General features: G+C 55.5%; 4 protein-coding genes across 4 annotated transcripts; 2 read left to right on the forward strand and 2 right to left on the reverse strand.

The window, feature by feature from the left end:
- Positions 1 to 7,917: 7,917 nt before the first annotated feature.
- On the reverse strand, positions 7,918 to 11,335 carry COL26b_002935 (uncharacterized protein; the record flags this gene model as incomplete). Its single annotated transcript, XM_053175841.1, has 4 exons — positions 7,918 to 9,145; positions 9,329 to 10,675; positions 10,722 to 11,032; positions 11,084 to 11,335. 4 exons carry the CDS (start codon positions 11,333 to 11,335, stop codon positions 7,918 to 7,920), a joined length of 3,138 nt encoding a protein of 1,045 aa, XP_053040270.1.
- An 834-nt stretch (positions 11,336 to 12,169) lies between these two features.
- COL26b_002936 (uncharacterized protein) lies at positions 12,170 to 13,802 on the forward strand (the record flags this gene model as incomplete). The annotated part of the gene is made up of 2 exons (XM_053175842.1): positions 12,170 to 12,469; positions 12,627 to 13,802. 2 exons carry the CDS (start codon positions 12,170 to 12,172, stop codon positions 13,800 to 13,802), a joined length of 1,476 nt encoding a protein of 491 aa, XP_053040271.1.
- Positions 13,803 to 14,285: 483 nt separating this feature from the next.
- COL26b_002937 (uncharacterized protein) lies at positions 14,286 to 15,173 on the forward strand (the record flags this gene model as incomplete). The annotated part of the gene is made up of 2 exons (XM_053175843.1): positions 14,286 to 14,401; positions 14,555 to 15,173. 2 exons carry the CDS (start codon positions 14,286 to 14,288, stop codon positions 15,171 to 15,173), a joined length of 735 nt encoding a protein of 244 aa, XP_053040272.1.
- Positions 15,174 to 15,210: 37 nt separating this feature from the next.
- On the reverse strand, positions 15,211 to 15,813 carry COL26b_002938 (uncharacterized protein; the record flags this gene model as incomplete). Its single annotated transcript, XM_053175844.1, has 1 exon — positions 15,211 to 15,813. The coding sequence occupies one exon, from the start codon at positions 15,811 to 15,813 to the stop codon at positions 15,211 to 15,213; it is 603 nt and encodes a 200-aa protein (XP_053040273.1).
- Between the last annotated feature and the right edge of the window lie 498 nt (positions 15,814 to 16,311).

The raw sequence follows: 16,311 nt of genomic DNA on the forward strand, positions 1-16,311 counted from the left end.
AGATTGGACGCCACGGGCTGCGCGTTGACACACACAAGGGCCGATAATGATTAGGATCTGGGGACCGAGCCCCGAGTCGAGAAGACGTCCATGGATCTTCTACGACGTCTCAGGGGAAGGCCAATCTAACTGCTAAACCTCATACTGCCTATCATACTCCCCGGACACCGCCTTGGATCTTCAAGTTCCTGTCATCTTGCTGGAACACTTCGACCAATCTTCCAGAGCCTCAGCCACCGAGCGATCCCGGCACCCGTCTTCGTCACGGCGGAGTACCAATCATCAATCCGTCAATCAATCACATCCACCAGCCGCAGGCACAAGCGCACTGCACAATGCCCTCCCGCTGCCCTGTGCGCCCGAGCACATGCCCACCTGCAGAACGGACAGGACGATCATGCCAATCGAGTCGTCGTCCTGGCAGACTGACGGCCCCAAATTGCTTGCCTGTGTGTCCGCATCCCGGCCGCTTCTCCAGCCTATTTGGCCCTGCTGCTGCGGTCAAGTTGAGCAAACTGCATAAGCCGTCACTGATGTCTCTATGGACCACGTCCGAATCCCCTCAGCCTGCTCGCCTCGCCGACGCAGCGGCCCTCGCGGCAGCTGCATTTTGAATCGCATCGCGCGCCACTGCAGACGCCAACAGCAGCATGCGCGATCACAACCGCCTGTCGTTCACAAATCGATCTTGCTTCCCGTCCGACGCTGCATATTGTTCCGACCCAAGTCACCGCCGTCGACTTGCATGTCACCACCGTTGTCTCCCGTCTACGACGCCCGCCTGGGTTCTGTCTCTCGGGCGGCATCTTCCACCTCCGCTCGTCAAAGCCCCAATGGTCAAATAGGGGAGCTCGAGCTGCTGTGGAGGCTGCCTTGTCATACCAACACGGTCCAGCTCCGTCAGTGTCCTGGATCTCCACCAGCGACAGGGGATATCGCGCTCGACGATGCAACCCTAAAAATACCTTGTGCCACAAGAGAGAGGCTCCGAACTGCTTCCGGGAGTTCTTCACATTAGTCGTCGTCCACCGGCTCTAGAGCATCCTCCGAAGCTTCAGGTTGCTGTCAGGAACGTTCATCCAGAAACCTTAATCAACAGCGACGACATGGCTTGATTGATTGTTGTTGTTTATCTTCCACCAAGTCGACAGAAATAGAAGCTCCGTCAACTAGTCCGGCCGAACAGACACAAACATCGCGTGGGAGCGTCTGTTCGCCTGAACGCCTCATGTTTCAGAAGACTTGATCGACTGGCTGCAGCCTCCCTTCATCTGTTTGCATTGTATCTCAGATGCTGCGTATCGTTATGTCGGCGGATGGCGCACAATATTGTGCTCGCCGAGCGTTTTCACCGACCGTTTTCGAAAATACGTGCTGACTGGCATCTATCTGCTGAGCGGCATGTCCGGCCTACATTGCAAAAGGGCGACGACAGGATCGTTGCAGTGGGGATTCGAACTCCAGGTTATTGCGCACCAACACATGGCATCGTACGTTTGACAGCTCCACGCAGCTCCACGAAGTATGGAAAAAAAGAAATGGGACTCGTTTTCTCGATGAATGCCAGGCCTGTCCAGTCTGCCAGATCGCTGGGTGGCCCACCCATCCGCATGTGCAGGGATCACATTCGCAAAAATCACCCAACTAAGCAAAGATTACCCGTCGTGAGGGTTCCCATTCAAATGGATCTCCATTGTGAAGACCAGGGCAGGCAGGGGCACGACTTCCCATTGATGAGACGGCAGAGCCCGCCAACTGGGGTCCTTCAAGGGTTCCTTGGGTTCCACCGACCCAGTTATCTTGCTGCTCCACGTTTCGATTCGACTCGGATCCGGCTCCGTCCTTCACTACCGAAACACCCCGAACCGGTGAACCGTTCCAAGGTCAGGTGATGGGACGCCTCAACACGAGCCCAGTTGTGGTATGCGAATGATTGGAAACCATCAGTCTTCATACGAAAAGCTGTGCGACTTGCCGCAGGCACTGCTGAAGCGTGGGGGGACAGCCGCGAAGCCGCATCCAGCAGGAGAGAATTTCTGCCACCAATGCCTTGTCAAACTCCAGGATTCTTGACCTGGTGGGTTGGCTGACAATTCCGGGGATTTGGTCCTTTACTGCGTAAAAAGGCCGGGGACCGTATCCAGCATACTTATTGCGTGGAGAGACCAACCGCCATTGAGCACCCTGAACATCCAAGGGGAAGAGAGCCGCGCCAGTTAATCACGGCCAGATTATCCGTATCGATCGTGCAGTCGCAATCTTCCCATCGCCTTTCAAAATGTGGGTGAGCCGCACTCCGCCGACCTGGCACCTCATGTTACGGCCATGATGACCCGCCCACTCAAATTGAGTTGAGTGTCCGGGCCGGTACTTTTGCCTCGATGGGTTTTCGAGGAACCTAGACCCGTTGCTTGCGATGGCGAAGGCGCAAGCAAAAGGTCATACGAAGACGTATGTCTGTGGTACCCAGGCCACCTGGATTTCCCAGGGCACGGAGGTGTCATGGGTCCCCGATGCACTCTCCATTCAGCCCGCCCGGGCTTCAAAAACCAATTCAACGGGTTTTCACATCAACGATTCCTCAAACGGACAGACCATTGTGCAACCGTAAGGTGTGCAACAGCGTGTCACCAGCACTCGTGTTATAGCCTGTTACCGGGCCTCATTCTCCCCGATGACACAGGAGCATGCGCTTACTCCTCAGTCCAGGCCCAGGAAACTCTCAGCACACAGCCAACGAGATACCTGGCACGACGGAATCACCTATGCACCCCTATCCAAGCTGTTAGGCATGTCTTTTGTGTTCAACGGAGAATGCCACCGTCCAGAGAATCTGCATCTTGGCCATGCTAGGTTCCGTATCTTTGGACCACAAAGCTGGGTCCATCAACGATTGAATCATTGAACGGCCAACGCCTCGTCCTCCAATTCCCAAAGCTGACAAGTCCGCAGGTAATCTCTTTGAAGGGCATTATCAAGGTACCTCGCTCACCCTGGGGTTCGGCGAGCAAGACCGATAGAATTGCTTTTTACAGGTCCTTTTCTAGCGGCGTGCCGCAAGATGCAGCGCGTTCTGGCATGATCAATGATCAACAGAGTTTGCTTTCTCATATGCAGGCCTTGGCCGACGTCCCACAGGACATGCAGGTCGATGATAGTCGGGCCTCCATGACGGGTCGTCGACTCACCACAACGCGCAATGTCACTCCTCCAACTGGGGGTTCTGGTTGTGATCCAGGTCTTGTCTACTGCATAACTCATCACCACATCATCAAGCTCGGACAGGTCGGAGACTCGGAAACGCCTTTTCTAATCTGACGGTTCGTCAACTTGACTCGTCATTGGTGGATGCATCCTTCGAGAACAACCCAATCTCGGTGGTTGGAAGATCTGACAAGCCCTGGCCCGACGTTATACACAGACGACACCAATGCACCAGCCAGCCGGGACTCGCCGCACGCCAGGTTATCACCGGGGCCGTGACAGGTGCTCTCAAAAGGCATCCAGACACGTCGTACGAGGTGCAATCACCCAAATGAGCCCTATGCCATATTCGACTCCCTACATGCAATCAAGACAAATCATCTTGTCCGACCATCCCATAGCTCTGGGGATTCAGTGGATACTTTACGACCACGGCCGTCGCTCGCGAGGTACAAGTGACGGCGGTGACAATGGTTTCCCCTTCTGGAGCTCCAGATCGGATCTTAAGGCGGCAGTGGTGACCCTTGTCACGGCCCTGTGTATCGCGTCGCGCAAGCTGCTCCCTATTAAGTAACACAGCCGGTTGGGACGGCCGTGCTGGATACAGTACCGCCCTGGCCCGTCGGGGTCCTGAAAGTGACACAGACATATCAGATGGAGATCAAGAGGTCCACCGACCGGTAGTTCCATTCAGAACAGTTCTCGTGTAATCGGGAACGGCAATGTCGAGTTGTCAGCAACGTCAGTCGTTGCAGCCGCCTTCGCTCCGCATGTCAATTGCAAACCTTCAGAGTGACAGCAACGGTCAGCATTAGCGTCGCAGGGGAATATTGTTCCTGGGCTAAGATTGAAGCCTAAAGGACCGCACGCTCTTCAGCCGGTAACATCGGGCGCGTGTCCACAGGGGGAAAGAAAGGAGCAGCAGACTTTGTTCACAGCCTGCGGCTCCAATCTTGCCATCACCACCTTCCACATCCCTCACACCCACAGGGGCAGAAGCGTGTTTTGCTTGACTTCATCGTCCGTCGTCGGTAATGTTGACCGACTGCAATCATGGACGAAATCTTGGGTTTTGACAAAGATCGACCGCAGGGCTGCAGACTACACAGAAGGGAGGCGAGGTCCAGGCCCAGATCCAAGCGCACGACGCAGAGTCAGGAGAATCGTGCAAAGATAATTGGAAAGCCACCTATATTAACACTCCACTGCAGGCTGCTCTGAGGACACTTTGACGAGATATCTCGGCTCATTATGAAGTCATTTTTTGACGGCAAATCTCGCTGGCCGGCGAAGGCTCCATTCTTCAACCCCCCAGCCGATGGGAGTCACATCGATTTCCTACTCCCCCACCGCCCACCAAAATTGCAAAGGGGATCTGTCAAGTTTGACAGCCGCAAGGGGACGACAGATCCAACGCTGATGGATCGGACAAGGTCGGTTCGAGTGGAGTGGCAAAGTGGCTAGGAGGTTTAACATCCAAACATACCCTCTGCCGACACCATGTTCCCCGTCTCCTCCAAGGATTAGCCAGGAAGAGGGGAGCAGCGGTCATCACTCTGGACGCAAGACTGGCGTGACTGACAAGGATTCGTGGGGAGTCAAAAGAGGGCTCTGCCTCTTGGTATTCCCGGCCCCTGAGGCCGAAGTCAGGGGCCCGTCAGAATCTCACCCACTCGCAACTTGTCAAGCCGCCCCCGCGGACAATGACCGCAGGCAAAACTGGGCTCGCGGCAGACCTGGTCCCGGAAGCCGTGCTCAATTGCCAATCTTCTGGCGTTGCTTCCGGACATCTGAAACGGAACAGGCAGGTCCGACCGGTGCCCAAATGCTGCTTGTTCTCCACTCGTTTGCCTTGATCTGATCCCGGCCAACCGACGTTTGGCTGCCAATCGGGCCCCTGGGGGAGCCCTTGGAGACGGAGAGCAGGCCCAGCAGGGCCAACCATCACGACAAGAGTTCACTTCACCCTCCTTTTCTCTCGAGGCTTCCCGCTTCCTCACTCTCCGCCCCCCGGTGCCAGAACCCAGCCTTAATGTGGTCCAAGCGTCCTGTCAAAATCGTAAAAAAACTTCAATTGAACGGGGGTGGTGTCAGGGGGGATCCTAGCACCTGTCACGATTTCTGGCGAGCGAATCGCATCCCGTTCTCGCATTCAGTCCAGAATGCGAAATCCCAACGACAGCACAGCGGCGGGCCTTGACTCCGTCATAACCTTCGACGACGTCTCATCAAAGGCACAACTCCAAAGCCAAAAAGACATCAAAACATGGGACCGGACCAAGCGCAACGCTTACGCACGGTAAAAAACGACATGTGTCTCTCGACTGCAGAAACCTTTGACAGCCCCTCAAACGGGATCTGCAGTGTTTCTTCAACCTCGAGTTAGCGGTTTTCTGATTTGCCTCTCGTACAGATTCTCGTTATGATGTTATGTCGTGCATATTCATGACCCGCTGCCAAACCACCGTCTGTCGATGTTCGGGTCCTCTCGCCTTCATCATCCGCCCGCCGACAGGGATAAAGCCTCATACTTTCTTTTTCCTTCACTCTCACAAAATGGGACGGTTTGTACAGGATCTCGCTGCTCATCCTGTCCCATCGGACCCCTCACACGCACACGCCCACCCCCCTCCTTTGAATTTGGCAGAAAAGGGGGGGCCAACTTGTCACATCCGTCAGCCAGTCGCAACTTGTAGATTTTTCTGGCAGGACCGTTGAGGCTGCGGGCTGCGGACTGCGCCACCCTTTGACTTGTCTCGAAAAGAAACATCAGTCCGGCCCCCAGGGCCCGGATGTTCGCTGAAGTGCTTTCTCTTCTGGACGACACTTGCGAGTTTTGAGGTGAAGCTTGTCACAGACAACCGACCAAACCCAACACGCCGGCCACACTCATAACTCTCGCGTGCGCTGTCAACAACGGACGTTTTTGACACCCGGTCAGAGCAATTTGTCATTGATCATCTTGTCCCAAGGCCTCGTCTGCCCGCACACGGGATTGGTCAGTCGGGCTCTGACAGCTCGGCAGGAACATTGGACTTTGGGCTTGCATTCACCACACAGATGCTGTCTTCCAAGCGTTTTCTGCCCCGGACGTTCGTCCATGCCATGCGCTCTTCCCGCAAGAAGGCTGAGCAGACAGGACCCGTAGACACTAGACACCACACACACATACACATCAGACCAGGCACTCGAGACACAACAGCTGGCTGCCGTGCCTGGCGAACTTTAGACTGAAGAGAGACTGAGCCGTGACTAACACTAAACGTTGTTGCCCCTTGGTGTACATACTACTGCTTTCACCTGGGATGCAAAAACCTGCCAGATGGGCGAGGGGCCCGAGCAAGTCGCGTTGTGCTGTGCTGTAGTAGCCTCATTACTGCACATAGCCCTATATCTGGCCTACCATGTATCCGTGATATAAACAAAACGGCACTTGGGAAAACGCGGCACGGCGGATCACCACAGATGAATTGGATCGATACTGTAACTGCCGCAAGCTACTAATCAATCTAGGCCCCAATTTTTCTGCCCTCCCCCCTTTTTTTTTCTTCAGACTTGCCCTCCTACTTCCTTGGACGGGAACGCAATGAATTGGCGGAGAATTTCCTCGAAGAGAAGGGAAGTACCTTGCGGCCGTCGAGAAAAGGGAAAATCGGTCCAGCTAGTTACAAGTGACTTTCCGCCCGTCGTAGGTAGACTTCTCCGTGTACTGCATAGTATTGTGTGTCTGGTTCTGTTGCCAGATTCTCTCAAATCCCGAGCGAAGAATGGATGACGTGATACCCGAGCATCCGGGAACAAGGAACAAAACCCAAGCTGCGAAAACAGAAGAAGGCAAAAACAACAGAAAATCCAAAACGTCCCAAAAGGGATGCGATTTCGCCAGTGATTTGACATTCCGTCGAGACGAACGGGCTACTCCAAGTGGATGTGATGTCTGTGTGTGTGTTGTGTGTGTGTGCGCGCCCGTCCGCCACCCCCGTGTCTTCGGGATGTTTCTGTCTGGGGGCCGTTGTCAGGCGGAAAGAAGCATCTCTCGCGCACACGGGACGCGCGCGGGCGGCCGGTGGAAGGGATCCCCCCTCCATCGCATTCTGCCTCTCCCAGGCGCAACTCTCATAGGGTGGCGGGAGGGTATCTCCCTGTCACGCAAGGGGAAGGAGCGAAGGAGGACGTGCGGACGGTGATGTATGTACTCGAGTATTTTCTCTTTGGGCGGAAAAAGGCTTCGTCAAGCAGGCTTTTTCGCTGTTGGTGGCTATATCTCCAAACAAATATGCTACTCCCGCCCATCAGACGAAAGGGAAGAGGAAGGGTAGAACCCTACATACAACCTCAAGTGGGAAAAAGAGAAGACGAAGACGAAGATGCCAAGGTATAGGGCGTATATGATTGTCCCGATATTTTGTCCCGATGCAGTCCCTGTCCGACTCCGAACACCCATCATCATCATCATCATCGCCAACGAAAGATGACACGCCAACCTTACCCGGCCTGTACCCGAACTGTTGCGAACACCCGTCCACACCATCCATACCCCCAACCAAACCGTCCAGCCTTTGCCCTTGTGTGTGTGTATACTTGCTGCCTCCCTGATCCCAAACCGAATGAACATGGTTACAGTCCTTTCAAATAGTGAAGATACCAGACAACCCCTCCTAATGGAATGAAGGGCCAACTGAGATGAACCTCACGACGCCGCCCGCTCTAAACTCATGCTCGCCGCAGAACCTTATTTAGGAAACCGCCCCGGCCCCTTTTGGGCGTTTCATCCCCCGTGACGACTGATTGTCGTTGCTGCTGCTGCTGGTGATGGTGGTCCTTTGTCGTCCCGTCTTTTCCTCCGAGGCCCGGATCGCTCGCTAGTTGCGCATCTCCCCTGTTGATCTTCACGTACGAATCGTCCGAAGACGCCCCAGCCGCCGCCGCCGCTGCTGCCCCTGAGTCGAAGTAGCAGCCCTCGGCGGCGAGTTTCGACAGTCCCGGTGAAGTGTCGTTGGTTGGAGGTGTCGTATACAGGGCAGCAGTAGCTGTGGGTGTCGCGGCAGAAGTAGCTATAGACGAGGCTTGGGCGGGTATCCCCTGCCGGATGTGAGAGAGGCCTCTGTCGAGGTACTCGACGAGCGTTGCCTTTGTGTCAAAACCAAACGTTGTGCCACAGTCCTTGTCGCCACCCGCTCTGTCACTTCGCGTGGCAGGTGAGCCTGATCCATCATCGGGCTGGACAGGTGCAGCGGTAGGGGCGGCAGCTGGCGTCACGGGTGCGGAGGAGGCGACGGCGGTAGGGACGCCGCTGCTGCCGTGGACGACGTCCAGGGCTTTGCGGTAGAGGTCCGGGACGCGACGCCGGAACTCGGCTTCGAGGTCTCGTTCATGCTCTTCCATGGCTCGCGCGCGGTCAGAGCTGGCTGTAGGGTTTGACGCCGAGGATGAGGGGTTCACCCGTCCCTCCTCGCTGTCGATCTGAGTCAGCAGGTCATTGTATTGTAGCCGTCTCGCCGCGTCATCATCTTCTGACAGCGTGTCTGTTGTTTGTTTATGGGCGTCCCGGCGGAGTGCTAATTCCGTGCGGGCTGCCCTGGCTTCGTTGGTCATCTTGGAACTCTCGATGGAGTTGCTATACGAGACCGAAAATTCCTTGTAGTGGCCCTTGAGCACGAAACATCGGCCCGGCCAGCCCCAGCTCTTGAACTTTGTAAAGAGCACGTCGGCAACGGGACACTCCCATACGGAGTCGACGGCGCGGGCGTAGACAACCAAGCAGTGTGCAGATCTCCACTCTCCAAACTTCCGTCCGCTATCATGGTCGGCGAAGGCACGCTCAATCATGTCAAAGGGGGCATCTTGAATGAATCTCGGGGGCGCGCGGAGGTTGATTGCACCGCGTATGTGAGACCTCTCGAATTCAGTCGGAGATCGGAGGTCAACCAAGAGGATCCCACTGGGGGGAAGGATATCAATTATTTTGTTGAGATGATGAGGTAGAATCATCTGGGCTCCTTGAGACGCCACGGGGGCTAGATCATCAATCTTGAGATTCTGGAATTGATGAGAGACGATGTCTCGTTCCCTTCGATGATGGAACCAAGCCTGAAAGGTCAGCATATGTTCCTACACAACACACCGTAGAGTACCCACCTCGACATGCCACAGCTCAACGCCTAAGTTGGAAGCAACAAAGTTCTTTTGATCGTCATTTGGCAAAGGTTCCTGATCGTAGTATTGTTGAAGCAGCGTCTCAATATGCTGCGAGAACTTGGGTGGTTCGGGGATATCCTGGAACACAGTCCTCCGTGAACTCCTCTGTTGGTTTGGAATCATTGTTCTCGATGTGATCTCCGCAGATGTCTGAGAGGACGACGAAAGCTGCCGCTGAAGACTGGCCAGGGATGCCGAGGAAGGTCCAGCTCTCAACAACCCAGCAGGACCGCTCGTCGGCGATGACGACGGCGAGATAGCTTCGGTGGACACCTGTTGCCTTGTGCCTATGTTCCGCCTAGAGGCTCGCCCCTCTCCGAGCGAATATGAACGCATGTCAGCCAGTTGCTGGCCAATCATGCTGCCATGGTCTGTCGGGGCATAAGTGTAGGTGGTGTCCGAGAAAAACGTCTTCATTGACGCCGAGTCGGGCTGTGTCCTGTCGAGCGTTGCACGAGAGACTCCCACAGGCACTTCGGCCTCTGCCTTGTCTTTCTGACCTCCCTGTAGCATCATGTTGTTTGACCTGATGAAGGCTATGAAGGAAGTCGCATGGTCCTCCGGCAACAGGTCCCAGACCATTACCGGCATCGACAGCAAAAGCAATGTAGAATGGCTTTTGAACACCCCTTGAACCTTAACGTACTTTGCCATTGCTGGGAAATTCGAGAGCCACTGTTCCCAGGCATTGAGATCCAGCTGTTGGTTATCCTCCAAAGCGAGGGAAATCATGACATGGGGCGTGTCCTCGTTTGGGTCTTCGGATACCGGCGCCCCGGGCCCTCGACCACCTGTCAACTGATCCGGGTTATCGCTTCCGTTAGCGGTCGTGTCCTGAGGAGGTGAGGGTGGTCGAGCGTCCGGGGGGACAATCCGTGACATCTCGATACTGGGTGCTTTGTGATTTGTGGTCATCATGAAGTGGACTGGCGTTGACCTTGCCTCAAAGAGCTTGCCGTTGATAGTGATTGGCCTAGGATGTTTAAGACGAGCAAGAACCTCGGCATGCAGCATAGCGGCAGAAAAGGTGCGTAGCCTCCATTCCTGCAGTACTTCGATGAGGGCGTTGGTGAAGGAGTAGCGACCTGGATCCGGGGCAATGGCGTCCCAGCTCGAGGCTGAGATGGTCTCGGTGATACTGTTGCCGTTGGGAAATGTAGCACTCGCAGCTCCAGCGCAGCAGTCAAGAAGGATGAGAACGTCAGAGGCAGAACGTTCTAGCAGAGTTTGAATAGCTGACCACTGCAACCACGGAGAGTCGGGATTTCGTGTTCTAACTCAGGTTAGAACCATCTACTACAAGACTTCACGTCACTTACGCGCACCAGGTGCTTTGCCTGGACTCGTCTATCCTTGCGTGGCCGCCGTAGTACACCAAGAAAAGCGTATCTTGGGCCTCGTGGTCTTTTATCAGCTTGCCGACTTGCATCATGAGCTCAAGATGTGAGTTTTCGGAAGGAATGGCGAAGATGTCCGTGTTAAAGGCGTAGTCCTCGCGGAGGCAACGCTCCAAGTCCTCCAGCTCGGGCAGCACGAAGAGGTCATCGGAGCCCCAATGAAGCAACAAGGCCTGGACCTTTTTATATCTCTGTGATGATCTGCCCCTATTTGGGAATGCTCGGTTTGCAGACTAGGTGGACATCAGGAAAAGGCTTTGCCAAGAGGTTTCACGGCGACTTACATCCTCCAAGGTCTGCACGAAGCTATCGAGATGTTTGACATGGTAGCTCACGCGACTTGTGTCGTGGGTGGCGGTCCGGGGTGCATCGCCGGAGCTGGATCCATACTGGCCATCACCAGCTTGTGAGTGTACTCTTCGCGACTGGTGAGTCGTGACTCTAGCACCTACAGTCGAGTCTGCACCACTGCTCACGCTGTTTCCATCGTACGGCCGGCGAGACCGGATGGTCACGTACGGCTGGTGGTCGCCCATGTTTGGCTGTGTCCCCTAGTGTTCGGTCGCAGTCCTTCTCCGTCTCCCCCTCTTCAAAGATTGGATGTAAGCGTCCGCAAATGCTGGAATATAGAGCGCGGGGTGTATTCGCTACTCGAGGTTGGTGGTTTGCATGGCAATTGTGAAAAGTGGTGTTCGCTATGAAGGCCGAAGGAGCCCAAAGGTCTTCATTTTCAATACGGACGTCTGATGCATTGTCGGTGAGGATCGACAGATACCCCTCGGTCTCGAAAGAAGAGGGTGGACGTCGCCGGCGGTGTTTTCTGACGAGGCCTGGTTGTCTTCGGTCGGCATCTGGCGGGCTGAGGTGCATCCCACTTCGCGCCAGCGTCGGTAGCCAAAGTGGTTTAGCGCCTCCCAGACGCCGGTGACCTAATGAGGTCGATTGGCAGGGGTCGGTGCACCGTTGGTGCCGCTTTCTGCCACGTGCGCAGAGGTACTTGTGTGGCGCTGTGTGGCCAATGAGGGAGCTTGGGCGCGTCGCGGCACTGGATGACCAGTGACATGTCGTTTGTACAGAGTTCAGCCACAAAACCCACTGGAGCTCAACCTGAGTCGCCCCAATCTACTCCGTACGTTGTTGTGCACTCACCTCACTCTTTCGGTACCGAGGGAAGGTGTCCTCAGCAACGGGTCCGACGTCGATGCGGGTCAATCTGCGAGCTGCTCACACTCATACACGTTCTTGCCCTTCACATCACCGAGAGCCCACATGACGGTGCTACCTTGAATCTAATCTGATCCAGTCGTCGTCGGAAGGACTTTTGTCAACACCACCTACCAGGATTTCTGCTTGGGGCACAGTCTATCAACATGCGTCAACGAATCACCTTCATCCACAAGCCCGGAAACGGAGTCCCCTTCGAAGCTCTCGAGGTTAGCGATGCCGGCGTCAAAGGCCCGGAGATTGAGGCCGTTCGCGAGGACAGAGTCACACTAGCTCTGGAGGAGCTTCCAGCCGAGCTCTCTCAGCTTCTGAGCGAGAGCCATGAGCTCCATATCCGATGGGTCACTCCTGAGACCTACGAGACTGTCACTCCCTTGAACTCAAGGGTGTCACCGGGCTTTCATCTGTTTTATACCCCCAAAAAGGAGGGGCAATGGGATGCGTGGGTATTTTTGTCATGTCATGAAAAGCTTTATACTAACGTGATCTCAGAGTCAAACTCTGTGAAGCTCTCGGCGATGCATTTGGGGCCAGCGGATGCCCTTCGTCAGAGGTACGTGATTGAATACGACTTGAGTATTGTTTCTTCTAAAATTCAAACAGTCATTCACGAGTCTCCCGAATGACAGATTCTCTCACTCCGCAGCTCTCCAATACTACGAGCCGCTGGACAACCTCACAAAGTTCATTCATTACACATCCGAGACGCTATGCCCAGCGTCAAACACGGCCTGCAAGTCCCGCGCCGAGGATCTCAAGACGGCGGCGTCCCTCGATATTTCATACGATACCATCTCGCACGCCCTCAAAGTCACGGCACAATGGCCGTACACTACCCATAAGATCGACGTCGCCTCAACACCAAAGCACAGGACCGAGGTCGGCGTTCTCACCACTGACTCCTCCGCAAAGCCGGAGCCTCACGAGATCGGTATGACCGGCGGCCTGACCGTCCTCGGCGAACACACGAAGCCCTCGCCCGTTCTGTTCAACGTGCCCGCACGCCACCGCCGCCATGACGAAGTGGCCGCCGGCTCTTCCTTCTCCGCCAAGTTCCTCGAGCCGACAGGCCTGCACCCCGCGCTACAGCTTACAGTCAGCTCTGCCCGGCCTCCCGTCGACGACGCTTACTGCGCCATCCACGCGCACTTCACACTCCCCAAGACCATCTTTGCGGACCGTTACCAGCTCGCAGACGACCTGTTCCTCCAATCCAAGAACCTCACCGCCTTGCGCTACTCCAGCTCGCCCGTCGACCTCGAGGCGCCAGCCTACGCGACCAAGCCGTGGGGCTCGGGCGTTCTCCTCGAGCTCGCGCCCCCAACCGCGCAAGAACAGGACACCGAATGGACGGCCGAGATCCCGCTGCACCTGCGCTACCTCAAGCCAGCCGACGGCGGCTACACGGATCTCGAAGTCCCCCACCCAGCCGTGTTCTGGGCTTGCTCCTCGGAGGAAGGCACCAAGTTCCCCAGTAGCCCATTTGAGCGCGTCAACCTGGGCTACGACGCGCTTTTCGGACCGCGAACCGTCTTCTGGCACGTAGAGCCGGTCGGCGCTGCGGAGGGCGGCGGCGGCGGCGGCGGCGGTAGTCGGCTTACGAGCTCCGTGCGCGTGCCGGTTTTGGAGGCCGGACAGGCGGGGTGGGTGCGGATGGGGACCGCGGGCGCGGTGATGCTGGGCTTCGCATGGGTTCTGTGGAGGCTCGTTGCCGCGCATTTCCGGACCGGATACGGCAAGGGTGCTGCTGCCAAGGCGGAGGAGAAGAAGACGCAGTAGCTTAAGCTGTTTTCCCGGTTTTTATCATGTTTTCCTTGCAGGATTTCCTTGGAATATCAACGTCGCATGATTGCTTAATTAAAATGACGATGCACCGAAGAAACATGTTCCGAGCTACAGTGTTGCGGCGGATCGGCACGGTAAGGTGACAGGACGGATGTGGCGGAGCCGACCACTGACGCGGCGCAGCGGGACTTTATAGTGCCTACCTTGGGTATGATGTAGTAACAGCAGCTAGACCTGCTGGAGCTATGTAAGCGCCAACGTCAATCTCAAAAGTGAGCCGGTCTTTTTTTTCATTCACATATAGGGGCCTATCTGTTCGATGAAGCTGTCTCGTCGCCGGGTTCCGCCGTCGATGCAGCAGACATGCTCACGTACATTGTCGCCCTCGTGGCGTTCGTCGTCTTCTTCTCCGACCCGCTTCTCCGGATGCTGTCCCCGTCCGGAAGTCGTCGCGTCGTCCGCACGCCGCGGCCGCCAATGAATGAGTCGCTGCTCGCAATCGAGCACCCCAACGCCACGGTACTATCGTGTCCACCAGACACCTACACGGTGCACATATTTTCAAAGGAACCTTTGGTGTTGTACATTGAAGGGTTCGTCAGTCCGGACGAGAGGGCGCATCTTTTGGATGTTAGGTGAGACTCCATCCCTTGATTCACTCGCTTCACACATCGTCCCATGGCAAGTTTCATGATGAAGTGTGAAATTGATTCTTGAGCTGTACAGGAGGCTAATGTTCAAACAAGTCAATCTCTGTTTGAGCCATCAACCATCACCCACGATGGTGCCGGCGTGCAGCGCGACACATCGATCAGAGAGTCCGAGGTGGCCATGATCCCACGCACCGACGGGGTCAGGTGCATCGAAGCCCGGGCCCGGTCGCTGCAGGGCTGGAGAGAGGAGCTGTGGATCGAGAGGCTGAGGACGCAGCGGTACGTCGAGGGAGGCCACTACTCGTACCACTTCGACTGGAGCTCGAACCGCGGGGGATGGGGGCGGGTGAGCAGCATGATGGTCTGGGTCGATGCGCGCGGCGACGAGGAGGGCGAAGAGCTGGTCGGGGGCGGCACCGAGTTCCCGCTGTTGAGCATCCCAGGGCAGAAGGAGCGATGGTGTCGCTTCGTGGACTGCGAGAAGCGTGGAAAGACGGCGGCGGCGGCTGAGTCTGAGACGGGGGCCAATGCTGGCGGCGATGAAGACAAGGGGGTCGTGTTCAAGCCTGTCCCGGGGAATGCGGTATACTGGGAGAATTTCCGCGCTGACGGGAGCGGAGCGGGTTACGAGGAGACGTGGCATGCCGGTCTGCCTGTCGAGAAGGGCATCAAGGTTGGCCTTAACATTTGGAGCACGGGAAGGATAGACTAAGCTGGCGGATCCGGCCGCGAGAAGCTGCAACGTAATTTTAGATGATGGTGTAAGAATCAGGCAACACAGACTTCGAAACCGAAAGGCTCTGCGTCACGGTCTTGACATGTTCAAAGATCTTATAAGCGGCCTGTTCCGGTGTCAACTCCGTGACGTCCAGTTCGAGCTCCAGATCCCCTCCAAAGCGAAACATCTGCTCTTCCTGCCTGATATCCTTCAGGATGTTGACATCTGTTAGCTTCCCGTTTGCAGCTCCACCCCGACCGCTCCTCGTGACCCTCTTGATGTTCTCTTCCAACTGACACTCCAGGGCGATGGGAATGAAAGGCAGACCCCTCCTTCTGGCAGCGTCCTCATATTCTTGAGCAGCGGCGCTGCCAAAGGGACTCGAGCTCCGCGCGTCCGTGAATATGTACGTTGTGTTTTGATGTGAATCAGATGTGGCGATGGTGAGTAAGGTGTTACGGCGGTGGAAGGCTCTCATCAGGTTGTAGTCTGGATGGTCTCGGTCGATGCGGACGAGGTCGATGATGCGGTGGTCGTCCCAGACCTCGCTTCCTGGGAAAAGTTTTGATAGCTCTCTGGCTATCGTGAGCTTCCTGACGCCGGGGTAGCCGTTGATGTAAATGTATTGAGACATCGTGATGGGTGGAGTTGTCTGCCAGGATATAAGTGAGGACGGTCTTTTCGCGCAAATAGTTCACATTCACGTTGTAGTCGAGATATATTCAGATAATGCACAAAGATCTACCCGGATGGATTATTTTTCAGAATTTGACCCCTGACATATTGCGAGTCACCGACTGTTTGTTTCTCCTGCGATCCGGGTACATGTTCCCCGCGGTGAGTCAAGAGCCTGGGGCGGCTATGTTTTTCTCCCTTCAGCTTTCCGCAGCACGTACGAGCCGTCAGAGAAAGCCAAAGTTGCGTAGTTGAAAATAAAAACGCGTAGAAAAATATAACACGATGCAGTTAGAGATGACTTTTTTTTTTTTTTTCGAAACCGTCTATGCGCTTATACACTTCCTATACTATGAATATTTCCAAAACTATGAGTATTAGTATGAGAAGAGAATGAAAACAATAGAGTTAACAAGAGTAAAAACCACGATATTAGAGTCAACAACAGCAGAAACGA

The sequence above is a fragment of the Colletotrichum chrysophilum genome (genome assembly GCF_026319265.1).
Source record: "Colletotrichum chrysophilum strain AFK26 chromosome Unknown scaffold_15, whole genome shotgun sequence".
Taxonomy (NCBI): domain Eukaryota; kingdom Fungi; phylum Ascomycota; class Sordariomycetes; order Glomerellales; family Glomerellaceae; genus Colletotrichum; species Colletotrichum chrysophilum.